The sequence below is a fragment of the Lacerta agilis genome, chromosome 14 (genome assembly GCF_009819535.1).
Source record: "Lacerta agilis isolate rLacAgi1 chromosome 14, rLacAgi1.pri, whole genome shotgun sequence".
In the NCBI taxonomy this organism is placed as follows: Eukaryota; Metazoa; Chordata; class Lepidosauria; order Squamata; family Lacertidae; genus Lacerta; species Lacerta agilis.
This window is the reverse complement of record NC_046325.1, coordinates 35,790,405-35,806,934: the sequence shown is the minus strand read 5'-3', so window position 1 is coordinate 35,806,934 and position 16,530 is coordinate 35,790,405. Positions and strand designations below refer to the sequence as shown.

General features: G+C 46.5%; 1 protein-coding gene across 1 annotated transcript in view; it reads right to left on the bottom strand.

The window, feature by feature from the left end:
* Positions 1–16,530, bottom strand: part of MYBPC2 (myosin binding protein C2) — a 64,256-nt gene that overhangs the window by 35,870 nt on the left and 11,856 nt on the right. Inside the window, exons 2-8 of the mRNA XM_033168999.1 lie at positions 6,882–6,959; positions 5,466–5,495; positions 4,020–4,097; positions 2,919–3,067; positions 2,479–2,596; positions 758–806; positions 548–610 (exon numbers count right to left, since the gene is read on the bottom strand). Of these exons, the coding sequence (XP_033024890.1) occupies positions 548–610; positions 758–806; positions 2,479–2,596; positions 2,919–3,067; positions 4,020–4,097; positions 5,466–5,495; positions 6,882–6,959 (565 nt within the window). The remainder of the gene's footprint in view (positions 1–547; positions 611–757; positions 807–2,478; positions 2,597–2,918; positions 3,068–4,019; positions 4,098–5,465; positions 5,496–6,881; positions 6,960–16,530) is intronic.

Sequence of the window (16,530 nt, the reverse complement as noted above, 5' to 3'; positions counted from 1 at the left end):
CACAGCAGTACCTATTTATCTACTTGCACTAGTGTGCTTTCGAACTGCTAGGTTGGCAGGAGCTGGGACAGAGCAACGGGAGCTCACTCCGTCGCGGGGATTTGAACCGCCAACAGTTTTTCTAAAATGGGCTAACACGAAATGCAATAATTGCTTGTGCTCTGAAATGGAAGCTGCTGAAGAGCAATGTTTCATTTGACCAAGCATACCTTGCAAATTATTTTCAACCCTTGCCTGACCGTTTCCCTCGTGTCTCCTGTGTTATGCATTAAGCTGGGGGGGGGGTGTAGGGCTGCTGTTTCCCCACCTCTTAACGTACACCATCCTCTGACGGTCACCAACTGGGATGGCTTCAAAAGATTAGACTGATTCATGCAAGATGAGGCTGTCAACAGTGACCAGCTATGCTCTGACTTGCTGGGGTGCACAAATCGGACCTCTTGCGCTGAGGTCCTGCTTGCAGGTTTCTAATGGACATGGATACTGGGCCTTTGGTCTGATCTAGGAGGGCTCGTATTTAGTTCTCATTCTCCATTCTTCACCTTACCTCTTCTTCAGCAACCCGCTGAAGTCCAGCTCTCCAGCAGTATCGTCTTTGCCGCCTTCCCCTCTGCAAGGAGAAGAAGAAGGGGGGGGGGAGATATAACCCCAGATCAGCTCCCATTGAACTGGCTCAGCCTCCCGAGCAGCGGATTTTTGCAGCGAGTGCAGATCAAAGCACAGCCTAAGGGTCTGTGCTCTAACCAGCGACACTTACGTCCTTTTGAAAGCCTGCAGCACACCGGCGCTTTCCTCTGTCCTTGGTGCTGGAAGAGAAGAAAACAGACTTCTAAAACTGCTATCTTGAACCTAGTTGGCTCTTCCCTTGGAAGGGTGTCTCAGCTTAATCTGACCTTCGCCAAGCTGGTGCCCTCCTTGTGCTTTGGATTACAATTCCCACCAGTCCATTTTGGACCGCAACTCCCAGGAGTCCAGCATGGTGATGGGAGTTGTAGGCCAAAATACCTGGAGGGCGCCAGCTTGGTTAAGGACGGATTAATCCCTTAGCAAGCCGCATGCAGAAAGGCAGCTCAGCCACCCACAAACACCTCGTTCCCCAGGGTGCCTCAGTATCATTGTGCTGTGTGGGATCCAGAGAGTCTTTATTCAGCTGGTGGTGCAGTGAACAAAAGCTTTTCCCTCCATGGATCTTTTAAGGTGCCACAGAAACTCTGGGCTGTTGTGATTCATTCTGCCATTTTTACTGTTTTGCACAAATTATTCTACTCTTGTTACTCAGAGTAGGTACAGAACTCAGGTGAGGTACAGTAAAAAAAAAAAAAAAGTAGAGATGATAAGGGAATTACAATAAATTCATGCCACTGCAGAGTTCTGCACATTTTTAAAAGGCAAGGATCATATTTTGGAAAGATAGTGATGATGATGATGATGATGATGATGTTTGTTTGTTTGTTTGTTTGTTTATACCCCACCCATCTGGCTGGGTTTCTCCAGCCACTCTGGGTGGCTCCCAACAGAATATTAAAAACACGATAAAACATCAAACATTAAAAACTTCCCTAAACAGGGCTGTCTTCTAAAAGTCAAGAATTTGTTTTATCTCCTTGACATCCGATGGAAGGGCATTCCACAGGGCAGGTGCCACTACCAAGAAGGCCCTCTGCCTGGTTCCCTGTAACCTCACATCCCTCTCGCAGTGAGGGAACCACCAGAAGGCACTTGGAGCTGGACCTCAGTGTCCAGGCTGAACGATGGAGGTGGAGACGCTCCTTCAGGTTATACTGGGCCGAGGCCGTTTAGGACTTTAAAGGTCAGCACCAACACTTTGAATTGTGCTCGGAAACGTACTGGGAGCCAATGTAGGTCTTTCAGGATAGATTTCTCAGACTACAAGCATATCGGGGACAAGGATGCCTCTACTACCTGCCAGCTGCCATCAGCCCTTGGGACAGGGGGAATAGACTAGGAATCCAAACAGACAAAAAAAAAATATCCAGGGGAAGGGAGTTCCGGAGGCAGAAAGCAGGCAGCAAGAATGCCGCTCAATGTGTTCTCATGGTTCAGATTTCACACGTGACAGGTTCACACTCACAAGACCACAAGGAAGGATGTTGCCTCTGAAGGGTAGGGCTATTTAAGGAGCAATCTTATATACGAGAAGCTGGCAGGAAGCAGGAATGGGGTTACTGCTGGCTGAATCAGGCTCAGCTTGGCAGAGGGAAAACAAACCTTCAAAATAGTGCTTGCCAGCTTAACTTATGCCAGGTTCCCAGGTCACACCCCTAGAATGCCCCCTTTTCAAGACGTATGCCAGTTTAAGATCCGCTGGGCTCAGTTCAGCCGGCTGGGTCCCTGTGTACCTGCAGCTTAGCTGATTATGCTGTGGCCCAGTTGTGCTGGGAGATCCACTGGATCCTAACCCCGCTTGCTCTAGGATGACTCCTTTAGCGTTTACTGAGTTAGGGCTCCTGGTGGTACCTTCCACGTCGATGTTGAAGGTGCAGCTGTCAAACTTGTCCTTGGCTGCCACCTCAAAGCGATAGTCCCCTCGGTCTCCGATTACCACTTTGCCAATTTTTAGCTCATAGGTGTAAACCTTCGGAAGCAAGCAAAGAAGAAGCAGGAGGATTAAGGTTCGTTAGTGGCGGCCATTTCCGCCATAGCCTTTCGAGGATGCAATAGGCATGATCCAGAGAAAGCCTGGCGTGCCTCAATCTCAATTAACAGAGAATCCTCAGTCGCCTTTGCAAACTACAATTCCCAGGATCCTTTGCAAGAAAGCACAATCATGTAAAAGGTGGTTTACAAATGAATAAGTAATTGCAAGAGTCTGTTATGAGTTTAAGAAGGCAACGAGTCATAGGAGTGCTGATTCGCCCCTGGCCAAATCCTTCACTTTTCCTTCTTCTGGGACTCACGTTTTTCTCCTTGTCGAAGCTGTCCTTGAACTGGAACCTCAGTCCGCTCTTGATACCCAGCTCCAGCCATTTCCCCTTGAACCATTTGACGGTGGGCTTGCAAGGCAGCAGAGCCCCGTTCACCTGCACTATGATATCAACATCCTTCCCTGAAAGACAGACAGGACGCATGGAAGTCACGACTTTCTCAACTTAAGAAGGAATCGCCTCTCATCTAAAGTCAAAACCCACATGGGGCTTTTGCAGAAGAAACTGCTTGAGTGCCAGCAGATGGTGCAAAACACAAAGAGGTCAAGGGATGGACAGGGGCATCATTCAGTGGTACAAGTTTGGTCTCTGGCATCTCCAGTGAACGCCCCTCTCTCTTAAACTCTGGGGAGCCTTTGCCAGTGTTGACAGTAGTGAGCTGGGTGGACCGCTGGTCTAAAGCAGTTTCCGAATGCCATTTCCCTCCAAATTCATTAGTCCAGTGTAGCTGTCAACCACTGGCTCCAAAGAACCCCACTTCATTTCTTTGAGCAAGGACAGCATTTTTACTGTGCATTCATGACGATTTGTGCTCATGATGCTATCGGAGTCGTTACACACACACACACACACAGGATTCCAATTTCAATACTGTTTGTGCCTTCAAAAGACATGGGGTGGTCACACCGCTTCATTTCCAATCAATACCTATCCTGCTGGAATCCCAGGACCGTTCTGGTTCGGTTTTTGCCCTGCTTTTGTTGCGCTATAACGCCTCCGGGTGCCAATCACAGAACAAACCAAAGCAGGTTAAATCTGCCGCTAACGCACCACGCTAAAGAGCACATTACAGAATATTCCTGCGACAAAAACACCCCTCTGGAGGGGCCCTTGTACACCACATGATTAGGACCAAACTGAAAGTGATGGGGCCACCCGTGTCTGTTTATTAACTTGCCTATCTGGTTCACCTCCAAGGTAGTGTCATGCTTTGAAGTTTGGCACTAGCTTCAGTCACATTACTGAAGGTGAGCCAGTCAGAGTCTAATCTGTAACTGGATAACAGACTGCCTGGGAATCTCACATATACCCCCTCGAGGCAGCCCCCCGGTGCAATTCTGCTCTGCCACTTACCACTTTCTATTAAGGCGCTTTCTGGCTTCTTGAGGAAGAGGGCATCCGACTGAGTGGAGGGCTCCCCTTTACCTTCAGCTGAAAAAGAGGGAAGGGAAGATGAAGAGCGGGTCACGCCTTGCAGGTGAGCTGGAAGCCAAAACAGGGGTGATTTGGGAGTAGCGGTGTTCTTCAGGGCAGGGATGTGGGCATGGCTGCCCTGGGGGTGTGAGGAGGAAGGGCCACAACTCAGCGGCACAGCATCGAACTTGCACGCAAACAATCCGCATTCAATTCCTGGCATCTCCAGGTAGGGCTGCAGTATTGTGTAGGCAATACTAAGCTAGGCCTGACTCAGTATAAGGCAGCTTCCAATGTTCCCAGGGGGCAGGGCACAGGTAGGCCACAGTCCATGGGGCCCACTCATGACATGGGATTAAGAGGCCAATGAGGAAATGATCTGCTGTATCCCTCACTGACACAATGGAGAGTCCCAGATGGTTCAAGCATGTGGCTATATTTTCACTGCTGGTAAAGGTAAAGGAGGGACGCGGGTGGCGCTGTGGGTTAAACCACAAAGCTTAGGGCTTGCTGATCAGAAGGTTGGCAGTTCGAATCCCCACGACGGGGTGAGCTCCCATTGCTCGGTCCCAGCTCCTGCCCACCTAGCAGTTCGAAAGCACGTCAAAGTGCAAGTAGATAAATAGGTACTGCTCCGGCGGGGAGGTAAACGGCGTTTCCGTGCGTTGCTCTGATTCTCCAGAAGCGGCTTTGTCATGCTGGCCACATGACCCGGAAGCTGTACGCCAGCTCCCTTGGCCATTAACGTGAGATGAGCGCCGCAACCCCAGAGTTAAAGGTAAAGGACCCCTGGACAGTTAAGTCCAGTCAAATGTGACTATGGTGTTGCGGCGCTCATCTCGCTTTCAGGCTGAGAGAGCCGGTGTTTGTCCACAGACAGCTTTCCGGGTCATGTGGCCAGCAGGACTGAACCGCTTCTGGCACAACGGAACACCATGACAGAAACCAGAGCGCATGGAAACACCTTTTCACTGCTGGAGGAGGAGTAGCAGCAGCAGCAGCAGCAGCAGCAGCAGTAGCAGCAGCAGCAGCAGCAGCAGCAGCAGTAGTAGTGGTTCAGTGGTTTAGACCACAGCGCCACCCACATCCAGTAGTAGCAGCAACCGCAGGCAATAGGTACTGGGGTGGGATATCACTGAAGGGTAGGGATACACCTCAGGGAAGAAGCTGGGATTTATTCAAAGCCCTGCAGAAGCTAAGAGTAGGCATGGGACAACTTATTGATGGAAGGTGGGACGTCTCAACAGGTAGCTGTGAGAACTTCTACATACGAGGAGTGGTATGTCTCTGGGTACAGAGCATATGGAGACACATATAACCAATATACAAGCAATACCAGCAGGTGTTAAGGACATTTTTCTCCAGGCTGCAATCTCTGGGTCTCACCTGATGGCGCCTGTTCTGCCGGAGCCTCTGCTAAGGGGCACAGAAAAGGGGGGAAATATAAATAACATTAGGCCCTTGACCCAAACCATGGTGGTGTTTCTCCACAACTCCAAGCATATTTCCCCATTGCCTGAAGCTTGAAAGTCTGGTGAATATTCTCTAGGTCTGGAAGTTCATACAGTCATACCTTGGAAGTCAAACAGAATCCGTTCCAAAAAACCCGTTTGACTTCCCAAACGTACAAAAACCAAATGGCGGCTTCTGATTGGCTGCAGGAAGCTCCTGCAGCCAATCAGAAGCCCCGTCGGACGTTCGGGTTCCAAAAGAAAGTTCGCAAATCAGAACAATCTCTTCCGGGTTTGTAACGTTTGGGAGTCAAAACATCCGAGTTCCAGGGCGTCCAAGGGATCCAAGTTACGACTGTATTTTTACTTTTGTTCCTGTTCTGTTCCAGAATATCCCTTATGAAGAATAATCAGAAATCTGCGCAGCTGTGCTTTCATTTCAGCTCACATGATGCATAAAACGAACTAGTATGTTTTGTTAAGGATGTGATGGTCAAACCTTCGTGTAGCAGCAGCCACATTTATGGCTTGAGGATCTGGGGTCTAGATCGGTCTTGTGTCTTGTGTGACTGCCTGCTTTAAATACATATTGTCTAATTTTGGCTTTTAATTTTTTTTTAAAGGGCAGTAATGTCCTTCTCAGTGCCATGAGGGAAGGTTGCAAAATCAGCAAAGCATCACTTTTTTTTTTACTGGGCCAGCATTTCCAGTAAAACATATTATCTTACCTCTGTGCCATTTATTTAATTAAAACAGTCTGTCGGAGGTCCGCAGTTTATTAGTTGGGAGTCAGAGCTTTGTACGGCAACACGCCAGAAGATGAAGGTTTAATGCTGACCAGGAGGATGGGCAGAATATCTTTGTGTAGGTTACAGGGTGCACAAACTCTCCCCCTCTCAATTCTGGAAATTCAGGAATAATATTGCCCTCCTGTTCAACTCGAAATCTAAATTAATGAAAGCGACTCGTGCCAAATACACGGCCTTTTCATTCAAGGCAAACAGTTACAGGGCACCATGTAACAGGATTTATTGGGAATCAAACACAAGGACTTCAGCAACGGCCCCATCTGCACCATACATTTAAAGCAGTATTATACCCCTTTCAACAAGCATGGCTTCCCCCCCAAAGAATTCTGGGAACTGCAGTTTGTTAAGGGCGCTGCAAGTTGTTAGGAGACCCCGAATCCCCTCACAGAGCTACAATTCCCCAAGCTGTTAAAGTACACTGAGAACTGTAGGGGTCCCACAGCTCTTCATTCTCCCCCTCTCCAAAAATTATGACTGCAGCATGACTCTCTCTGCTAGCCAGCATGTGCCTGAACGTGCCAAAACGGGTTTCCTGGCCCCACCTTTTGCCTCTTCTTTCTTCTCTTCTTTCTTCGCTGCCTTCGGGTCCTCTTTCTTCTTCACCTCTTTCTTCTTTGCGGCTACAGAAGAATGAAAGTAAGACCAATCAGGAGCCAAAATAGAAGGACAGGGATAAGGAGCCGCTTGAGTTTGTATATACAGTAGTCAAAAATGCACACTGATTCCTAAAATATGGCCGCGGTGGTATGCATCCCGTGCACACGGAGCTTTACGAAGTACCCCCCGCCTCCCCACACCACACCAAAAGACAAGTACTTGCCCCCCCAAGGAACACCATCTAAATGCTGAACGTGTGGGAAGCAAGAAAAGGCAGGGAGGGGGAGAAGAAAGCGGATCAAGAGATGATTGTGTGAGCAAATGAATACACATAGTTGTCTTTATTTGGGGTGCGGGTTGTGTTATGACTGAAGGGTTCATTCAGTGCCAGTCCAATACATTTTGCCACCAAAAGCAAAGCCCAAATTGCAGGTACTCTCCTGCCTGAAGCTGAGCTGAAATTGAGGCTCAAAACTTGTTGCACCATTGGGACATCAGTTCCTGCCCTCATTCCTCCTCACAGGTCACTTCTCCAGCAGGGTTAAGCTAGATACTTCAGAGGAGGGAGTTGAAGGAAGAGGGGAAGGTGTAGCTATTGACTCTTACAACTAGATGGGAAAAGGTGGACCTGATCCACTTCTTCCATTTGAGGGCTCCTCCAAAACTTGCATGGTGGTTAGGCTGTAGCTGGTCCTCATGGAACATTCATTCTTATTTGTTTGCAGGAAAGTTATACACAACAATGAGTTATATACAATTCTTCATGCATTCGTCCTGATTTGCTAACCATCAATCCATTCCGCACTTTTCAATCCATTTCTCCATCACTTTCCTAACTGCAAAAAGTCTGTTTCTTTTCTTCTTCTTTTTAAGTGGATCTATTGCACTTGGGTCAAGGGAAGGAAAGCCAATGTGTCCAAAACAGAGCGTAGAGAAATCTGGAGCATGGGAGGCTTAGGAAAGTTATTAAGAAGCAGAGGAGTTTTTTAAATGTCTAGTACAGAAGAGCAAGGTGGAAAAGAAATATGGTGGACAAATGGAAGAATTTTCACACACGCGTTTGTGGAAAATGCGACGAGACATTTTGAGGTGAAAAAATGCAAGGCAACGATGTGTTTAGGTCCAAAACTTTAGGACTCAGAAACATCAGTTTTGATCTTTGAATTTAGTGGAACCCACACAATGTAGACCATCTACTGGCATATATTGCACTGCCCAATATATTGCTACCCCAATGCACCCACCCAACCCCACCTGTTGGGCATGTTCCATCCCGTCCCTTGCTGTGCCTTCTAGGCTTTAAGCTGCTCTCCAGCTTTCCATGCCCCTTATGTGTAAATGTGTCTGCTGGGGGTGTTAATCCAGAGCGAGGGCCCTAATTACCACCTATAGGAGGAAGGAGGAGGGAGGAGGTGTGGATTTGGGGGCGCAAATAGGGGGACTGCAAAGGAGAAGCAGAAAAATGCTAAGGATGAGCCTGGAGGAATTGGGGTTGTTGCCACTGGCTGGTTTGGGGAGTGGACCCAGGAAGCAGGGTGCTAAGGGAGATAAATAATGACTGTGGGATGGAACCAACAGGGGGAGGAAGCACAGGAAAAGTGAGAACAGTTACAGCTCTATCTGTAATGAAGAGCAACCATTGGAGGCTGTCATCAGGAAAGAATAAAAGAAGAAAGGTGAATGAGGGTGAAATGCTTAACTCTTTCCCAGCCTGTATCTCTATTCTCAGAATTGTCCTCCCCTCAAAATGCCCACCTGTAGCAGAAAAGACGTTCTGGGGCTGAGTTCTGGAATGCATTAAAAGCAAGCCAGATACAAACACTATTGCCTCAGTCCAGATATCATGGCAAGCCATGGCTGTGGAAGCTTTAGTGTGAAGTCTAAATTGGCAAGCCATGGTTTCCAATCATCCATCAAACCAGGATTGGAAACCATGGCTTGAGGTGGGTACAGGAACCGTGATATGTGGAAACTAGGGTTTGGCATTATCTCTGAATTGATCAACTGTGAAGCTGCCGGAGTTGTTATGTCTCCAGAGCCCCTGCACTTAGAAGGAGGAGTTGCAAAAATGAAAGCGGAGATGCAACTATAAACTATGGTTTGCCTGTATATTTGGAAGCTCAAACTATGGTTTGCTCAAACTCCAGTGACTGCACACCACGGTCTGGTACGATGTCTCAATTAAGCCCACATCATACTTGCTGGTGCACAACATAGTAAGCTGTCAGTTATTTTGTCCATCTACTTCAGTATTGTCCACACAAACTACCAGAAGCCCTCCAACGTTTCAGGCAGAGTTCTTGTGCATCACCTGCTATCTGCTACTTCTAGCCAGAGATGCAAGGGAATGAAAGGGCCCTGTTGGTTTAAACAATTTTGTGTGTTTTTAATCTTGGTTGTTAAGATGCCTTGTACAAGGCAACAAAAAAATAAATAAAACAACATTGAATTGAAAATGGAACTTTCAGCATGTGTTGCAGGGGGTTGGACTAGATGACCCTCAGGGTCCCTTCCAACTATACAATTCTATGACTCTATGTCAGGATTGTGCTCTACCAATGAACTATGGCCCCTGCCCAAAGATGTACCCCTTGGGGAAAGGTAAGCAAAACAGCACCATGTATAAGGTTAAGCAAAAAACTAAAGGGACTGCATTTATGGACGTTATAGCTGATTCACTTATTTATGCCATAAAATAACAAAAACCCAGACATTTAAAGCAACAAGCAAGCCATAAAGTTGCCAGGTCCATTAAAACAGCAACCTTCGTGCTTTGCCAACAGTATAAAAAGCAATAACATCACAATGGAATAAAAGCACCTAAAATCAATACAGAGCAGCCCTCCGCATCAGAAATCATCAAGTAGTTTCATATTGATCCAGACAAGAACGGAGAACATTTAGAGCGTTTTTGCCGAGCCGAAAAGGCTCCCGTCCAACAAGGCAACATCTAATCCCATTTTAACCAGTGCTAATGCAAAGGTGGCCTGGCAGCTTGCTCATATTTACAACCTTGTACAGGAGCAGAAAATGAATGCAATCGTCCTAATGAAGGGAAATAGCTCCAGTTAGGGAAAAACAAAAAACCGCTATCTAAAAGGGTTATTAAACACGTCAAGAGACGACTGCTAAAGGCGACATCCAACTGCTTGTACCAGTTAACTCTCTGAAACTTTTGTGAATCAGCATTGGAACAGAGCTAGGTTTGCTTCCAGGTTACTGACCTGCTTTTTGGCATTTTGCAGTACTTGCTCCCCAGACCATTGAATGAAAAATCAGCTAAAATTAGTTTGACTGGCTGTAAAGGTGTCTCTGATGATTCAGCATTTTTTTAAAAAATGCATACTTGTTTTCAAATTGTATTACATTCTAATTCAGGCAAGTACTAATCTTTTATAAAAGTAGCACTTATAAAAACTGCAGATTGGAAGCACCATGGTTGTTGTTTTTTTTTTAAAAAAAAGGCGTTCCCTCCTACGTGATAGAAAACAGGGTATGTGTCTCTTCTGACATGTTCGTTGACAACTGTATGCATCATCTAAACAAACAAAAAACAACAACCATGACTTTCCCCTTTAGAATAGTTGTTTCTTCTCTGCGAATTCAGAGTTTTAATTGATTGATTTCCAGGGGTCAGCAAACTTTTTCAGCAGGGGGCCGATCCACTGTCCCTCAGACCTTGTGGGGGGCCACACTATCTATCTATCTATCTATCTATCTATCTATCTATCTATCTATCTATCTATCTATCTATGGGAATGAACGAATTCCTATGCCCCACAAATAACCCAGAGATGGAGTTTAAATAAAAGCACACATTCTACTCATGTAAAAACACGCTGATTCCCAGACCGTCTGTGGGCCGGATTTAGAAGTTGATTGGGCCGAATCCGGCCCCCGGGCCTTAGTTTGCCTACCCATGGATTAATCAAACAAAATTCAATCACTGAACAGGACAATGCAGTGTGGAATGCTGGACATTTGGGATTCCAGCTGCTCCATTCTATTCTCCTTCTCTGTAGAGTTCCAATTCCTCATCCTTGGAGTTTACCTTCTTAAATCGGTTTTTCCTAAAGGACTTTCCATACTTCTGCAAACCCTGTTTTTCTCTCCAAGCCTGCTGATACCACATTCCCGTGCACAGATGTACTGTTTGAAGTAAAGACTGCACATCAGACAGAATAATTTCACCCGATCTTCATTGCATTTATGAATGAGACACATTATTTATAGACCATATTTTTTAATTAAAATAAATAAATAAAGCAAAGCAGTATACAACATACAAAATTGCAGCAGCTTTATTAAAAGCATCAAAGCAGCAGGGAAAGCATTAATCAAATTAATAAAAGCTGGTTGTTGGGATATCATACTTCAAAGGCCTGAATGAAGAACACAGTTCTCAATAGGCGTCTGAAAAGTAGGCAGGGATTATTCTTGCCAAGCCTCTACCAGCAGGGAGTTCCACAGGGAAGGTATGCCACTTGCAGCAACGAAGGGGACTATTTTAAGGAGAATATGCTTTGGAAGACAGCAAGGTTTGTTTTATTTTCAGGTCCAAAAGGCAGTACGAAAATGTTTCACAAATAAGTAGATTTTATTTTTATTTTTATTTATACTTTTCAAATTTATACATTTCATCAGTTTTACAATCCATTTAACATTTCAAAATTTTACTTCCTTCCCCCACTTTCTGCAGTTCCTTAAATTTGTTTTTTAATATCTTTTGCATATCCAAATAAATTTAACTTTGCTCATTTAATTATCTACTGTTAATATATACTTCCATAAAACTGCAAGTTGTTACAATATTCGTGCTAATGTTTTTATCTGTTTGCAATTTATCTGTAAATATCCAATAAACCATTTCCACTCACATATATGTGTGTGTGTGTGTGTGTGTAGTTTGTTATCTTGATTTCTTATTCTTCCAGTAAGTTTCGCCATTTCTGCATATTCCGTAAGTTTTTGTGTCCATTCTTCCTTTACTGGGACTTCTGCTTCTTTCCATTTTTGGGCAAGTAACATTCTTGCTGCTGTAGTAGCATGCATAAATAAATTTCTATACAATTTAGGTACTTCTGTCCCTATAATTCCCAAATAAGTAATATTTCATACAAGTGTTTTCTGTTTTCTAAGGTTATCGGTCGCTCCGCAGACCCTTGTTCAGGTCATTGTTGCCCAACAGAGTCACAATTTGTCCTTTTGCCACTCCAAGAGCCCCCCAAAACCTGTTTGAAAGGCCTCTCGGTCTAAGAGAGGCCTACCCAGGCAGGCCTGAGCCCTCTCATTTTGGAAAGCGAGCCCTTCTGCATGATGTCATCCCTGTTCCATTCCCACTATGCGCTGAGCCCACACTGCCGGCCGCCCAATAAAGCCAGCGGCTCCGACTCCTTTTTCCCAGGCCGTCCTGACCCCCTAATATAGCCAGGTGCAGAGTGCTGAGCCATCACGGCCAGCGATCAATAATAACCCAACCTCCGGGGCCAAAGGAGCAGGGAGATGAGCGACGGAGGGGTCCAGCTGTCGCCCGGGCTCCGCCAGAACCTTGCAGGCCTCAGCTTAGCTGCAGGATGCTTTGCATAGCTCCCGTTGGGAGATAGGGCCGTGGAAGATGGGAAAGTGGATCGCGGAGGCTTTGGGTCTTCCTTCTGCAAGCGTGACGACACACCGAAGGGCAACAGGAAACAAAACCCACTTTTTCCTCCACAGCTGTCCACACCCTAAAGCTCAACGGGGGAGGCTTGCCTCACTTCTTGGAGAAAGCAGAGCTGTGAGGAAACCATGGACCACTTCATGCTATCAAACTCCAACTCCCATCAGCCCCTGCCAGCGATGGTTGGGAAAGATGGGAGTTTCAGTTTGACAACAGCTGGAGGGCCACAAGTTCTCCATCCTCGCTATAGAGCAGGCATGGCAAAACTTGGCCCTCCAGATGTTTTGGGACCACAATTCCCATCATCCCTGACCACTGGTCCTGTTAGCTAGGGATGATGGGAGTTGTAGTCCGAAAACATCAGGAGCGCCAAGTTTGGCCATGCCTGCTATAGAGGTTGGCAAGATCCTCAAACTTGCATACTTTCCGACATTTCTTCGATGAAAATAGGGGCATCCTATTCCTTAATAACAATAATAGTAATAATTTTGCTATTTATACCCCACCCATCTGACTGGGTTGCTCCAGCCACTCTGGGCAGCTTCCAAAATATATAAAAGCATGATAAAACATTAAACATTTAAAAAAACTTCCCTATGCAGGGCTGCCTACAGATGTATTCTAAAGGTTGCCTAGTTAATTGTCTCCTTCTCTCAGGGGTTGCATAACTCCGTACCAGGCAACATTTCTCTGATGAAAATAGGGGTGGCCTAAGGACGTGGGTGGCGCTGTGGGTTAAACCACAGAGCCTAGGGCTTGCTGATCAGAAGGTTGGCAGTTCGAATCCCTGCCATGGGGTGAGCTCCCGTTGCTCGGTCCCAGCTCCTGCCCACCTAGCAGTTCAAAAGCACGTCAAAGTGCAAGTAGATAAATAGGGACCGCTCCGGCGGGAAGGTAAACGGCGTTTCCGTGCGCTGCTCTGGTTCGCCGGAAGCGGCTTTGTCATGCTGGCCACATGACCCGGAAGCTGTACGCTGGCTCCCTCGGTCAGTAACGCGAGATGAGCGCCGCAACCCCAGATTCCGACACAACTGGACCTAATGGTCAGGGGTCCCTTTACCTTTACCTTAAGGAAAGGCGGGACATTCTGGGATCAAATCAGAAACTGGGACACCTTCTGTAAAACCCTGGAAAATAGGGACACTTGGAGGGTCCGAACTTCTCCTAACTCGCTGCTGACTAGAATGCAGTCGCTGCCTCTTGAAGCACTGCTGTATTTCAAAGGGCTCTGGTTTCCATTTGCTTCTCCCATTCTCCAGCACACAAGTTAACTTCACACATTATGGGGATAGGGGTTATTCTGGATGGTTGAGACTGCTCTGCTTTTACAGAGTGCTTACCATCTCCATTGCCTGTCCTGAAAAGCCCCGAGAAGTGGAGGAGGGGTGTTCTGTACCAAACTAAAAATATGGTTAGGAGTCCACAGTGGGGATGTTGTGAAAGGGCTGCAAATTGTTACTTATTTCATTTTATTATAATTGTATTTTTACTCCCTGGGAGAGGCGCTTGTGCGGTTTTTCTGCTGCGGGTGCCAAAATACTTCAGCCGCCCTCGAGTAATGAGTCTATTCCACCTCTGGCGACGGGTGACAAAAATGGCAGGCCTGCAAATCAGCACCGGAAAGGAAACAAGGAGGAGGAGAAGGAAGAAGAGGTGGGCGCTTCCCTGTGCTTAGTGCATTTAGGAAGCTTGTGGAACTAGGGGGAGAGACATCTACTAGGAGCCTGCCGCAGTCTGGGCCTCTGTAAACCTGCAACTGGTCCTGAGAAGCGTTGCCCAACAACCAGAAAAACAAGCAAAACATTGCCCTGGTCATTTGGAAGAGTAGATGGCTTTGCTTTTCTTTATTCAAAATGGATGGACCTAAAAATGCAAACCCCCAGGCTTCAATGGAAGGATCCCAATTTGAGTTCGGCCCAGCTCTCCTTTGGACTGGTGCAAACTCAAAGCAGGCTCTCACCCTGGTTTTTTTTTTCAGCTGAAGACTTGCCAGAACTCAGTTCCGGCACTTCTCAGGTGGGCACCATTGCCATTATAAGAGAACAAGGGAGGCGTTGATGGTGAGTTCCGGCACCTCTTTGTCTAGGAAAAATAGCACTGTTCTCGCACTCGCCTCACCTGCTTCCGCACCCTCTCTTCTCCAAAGGGAGAAAATATTTTTATTTTAGGAAAGTGGGGAGCAGAGAGAAGGAAAACAGGCTAGGAAAAGGCTTCTCAGCAGCAAACCGCATGCTCCTTGTTTGCCACCAGATGTGATCTAGTCCCATTAATCCCTGGCAGGATATGAAGGATGGAGCGTGTGATCTGCCACCACGAAGAAGCCACACATAGTCTCCCCTCCTCTCTTCTTCCCTGAGTTAGGGAATCCTTCTTTTGTTTTGTACGATTTGGTTTGTTTTCAGCACTTGGGACGTGGGTTAAACCAACCGAGCACAACTGCTTAAGGGCTTGATGAGCCTCTTCCGGGAGACATTGATTTAGCACTTTCCCACCTGTAAGGCCTCCATACCTTCCTGAGTGCCTGCCTGACCTTTCCTGGGCTCCGTCTCACATTGCCTTTTCGGGGACCCTGTGTCCTATTAGGGGCACGGAGAGTAGACCGGGCTCCGTGCTGCTCCAAGGAAGGAGGCAGGGCCAAGAAACGTTTATAATTAGCTGCCTGGTTTCGAGCGGCTCTTGACCAACCGCTAAGGTAACTCAACCCCCTGGCTGCAGCAGAATCCCCTGGGATCAGCAATTTAGGCCAGGCGGGCCTCTCAGTTTACCCCTTCTTGCTTCTGTTCAGGGTGTTTGCTGTCACTAAGCCAAGACTCCACATACAACACCCTTGTAGGTGACAGAAACAGCCCCCCCTGAAACGCATGTATCTGGTTGGGGAGGCGTGCATCAGCCACAGCGATCAACTCTACAGAAATCTGCGCCTAAAATGTACGGCCGTTTTCTCTCTTTGCACACCAAGAGGCCACACCCAGTATACTCTCAGATATGCACTGTGCTCACCCACCCCCACCCCCAAAACTATTTGCAGACTCACAGCAAGCCTGAAAGATGCAGATGACGTTTAAAAATGTTTTTATAGAAGGCGTGTCTAATGTATAACCCAAATTGTCCACTGCTCACCTTCAGTATTACAGGTTCTAAATTGGACGCCACACCTACAATATAACAAGCACCACACTGTGCGTGGTCGCAGGGCGCCCATCAGGTTGTGTATATCAAACATGTAGCTTCAAAAACTGGAGCTTTTTTGTTGTTAATTACAAGGCTCAGCCCTGGGATATGTGAGTGATAGGAAATCTAGGAGTGCCACCGAACATGTGCAGAGTGATATTCCATGACAACTGAATAACCACAGCCTGACTCCATATGTGCTTGCAATTAGAGACACAATTTTGGGGCTGAAGGATTCCTGCTTTTACTGCTTTTTTAAAAAAAATAACAATAATAAACTAACCACATCTCTCAGTCATACTGAGATTTTGCAATGTAGCTTTTTAATGTTATCTTTAGTCACCGTTTTATACACACATATCCTATAAAAATGCTTAAATTACCAATGGGCAGGGCAGGGCACGTTGCCTCAGGCAGCAAACGTCGGTGTACAGCAACAAGATCCATCATTTATCTTGTCAAATATTGTATTACTGTTATCACCATTGGATTGTCTGCCCTGCCCAATAACGCATTTTGAAATGTCTACGTTCCAGTATTCGTAAAACACATAGCCATGAACTCCACGTGTACGAAAGAAGGACAACTGAAATTCCATTTCTACAAAGTACGGCACTACACAATTAACATTCAATTACCAACAGGCTCTAATCTCTCGCTCTCACATGCATGCGCCATAACACGCATGGCATCTAACATGCCTGATATCACATACCGTTTTAGTGCTGCGGTTACTCTATATTGATTATACAGTGGTACCTCTGGTT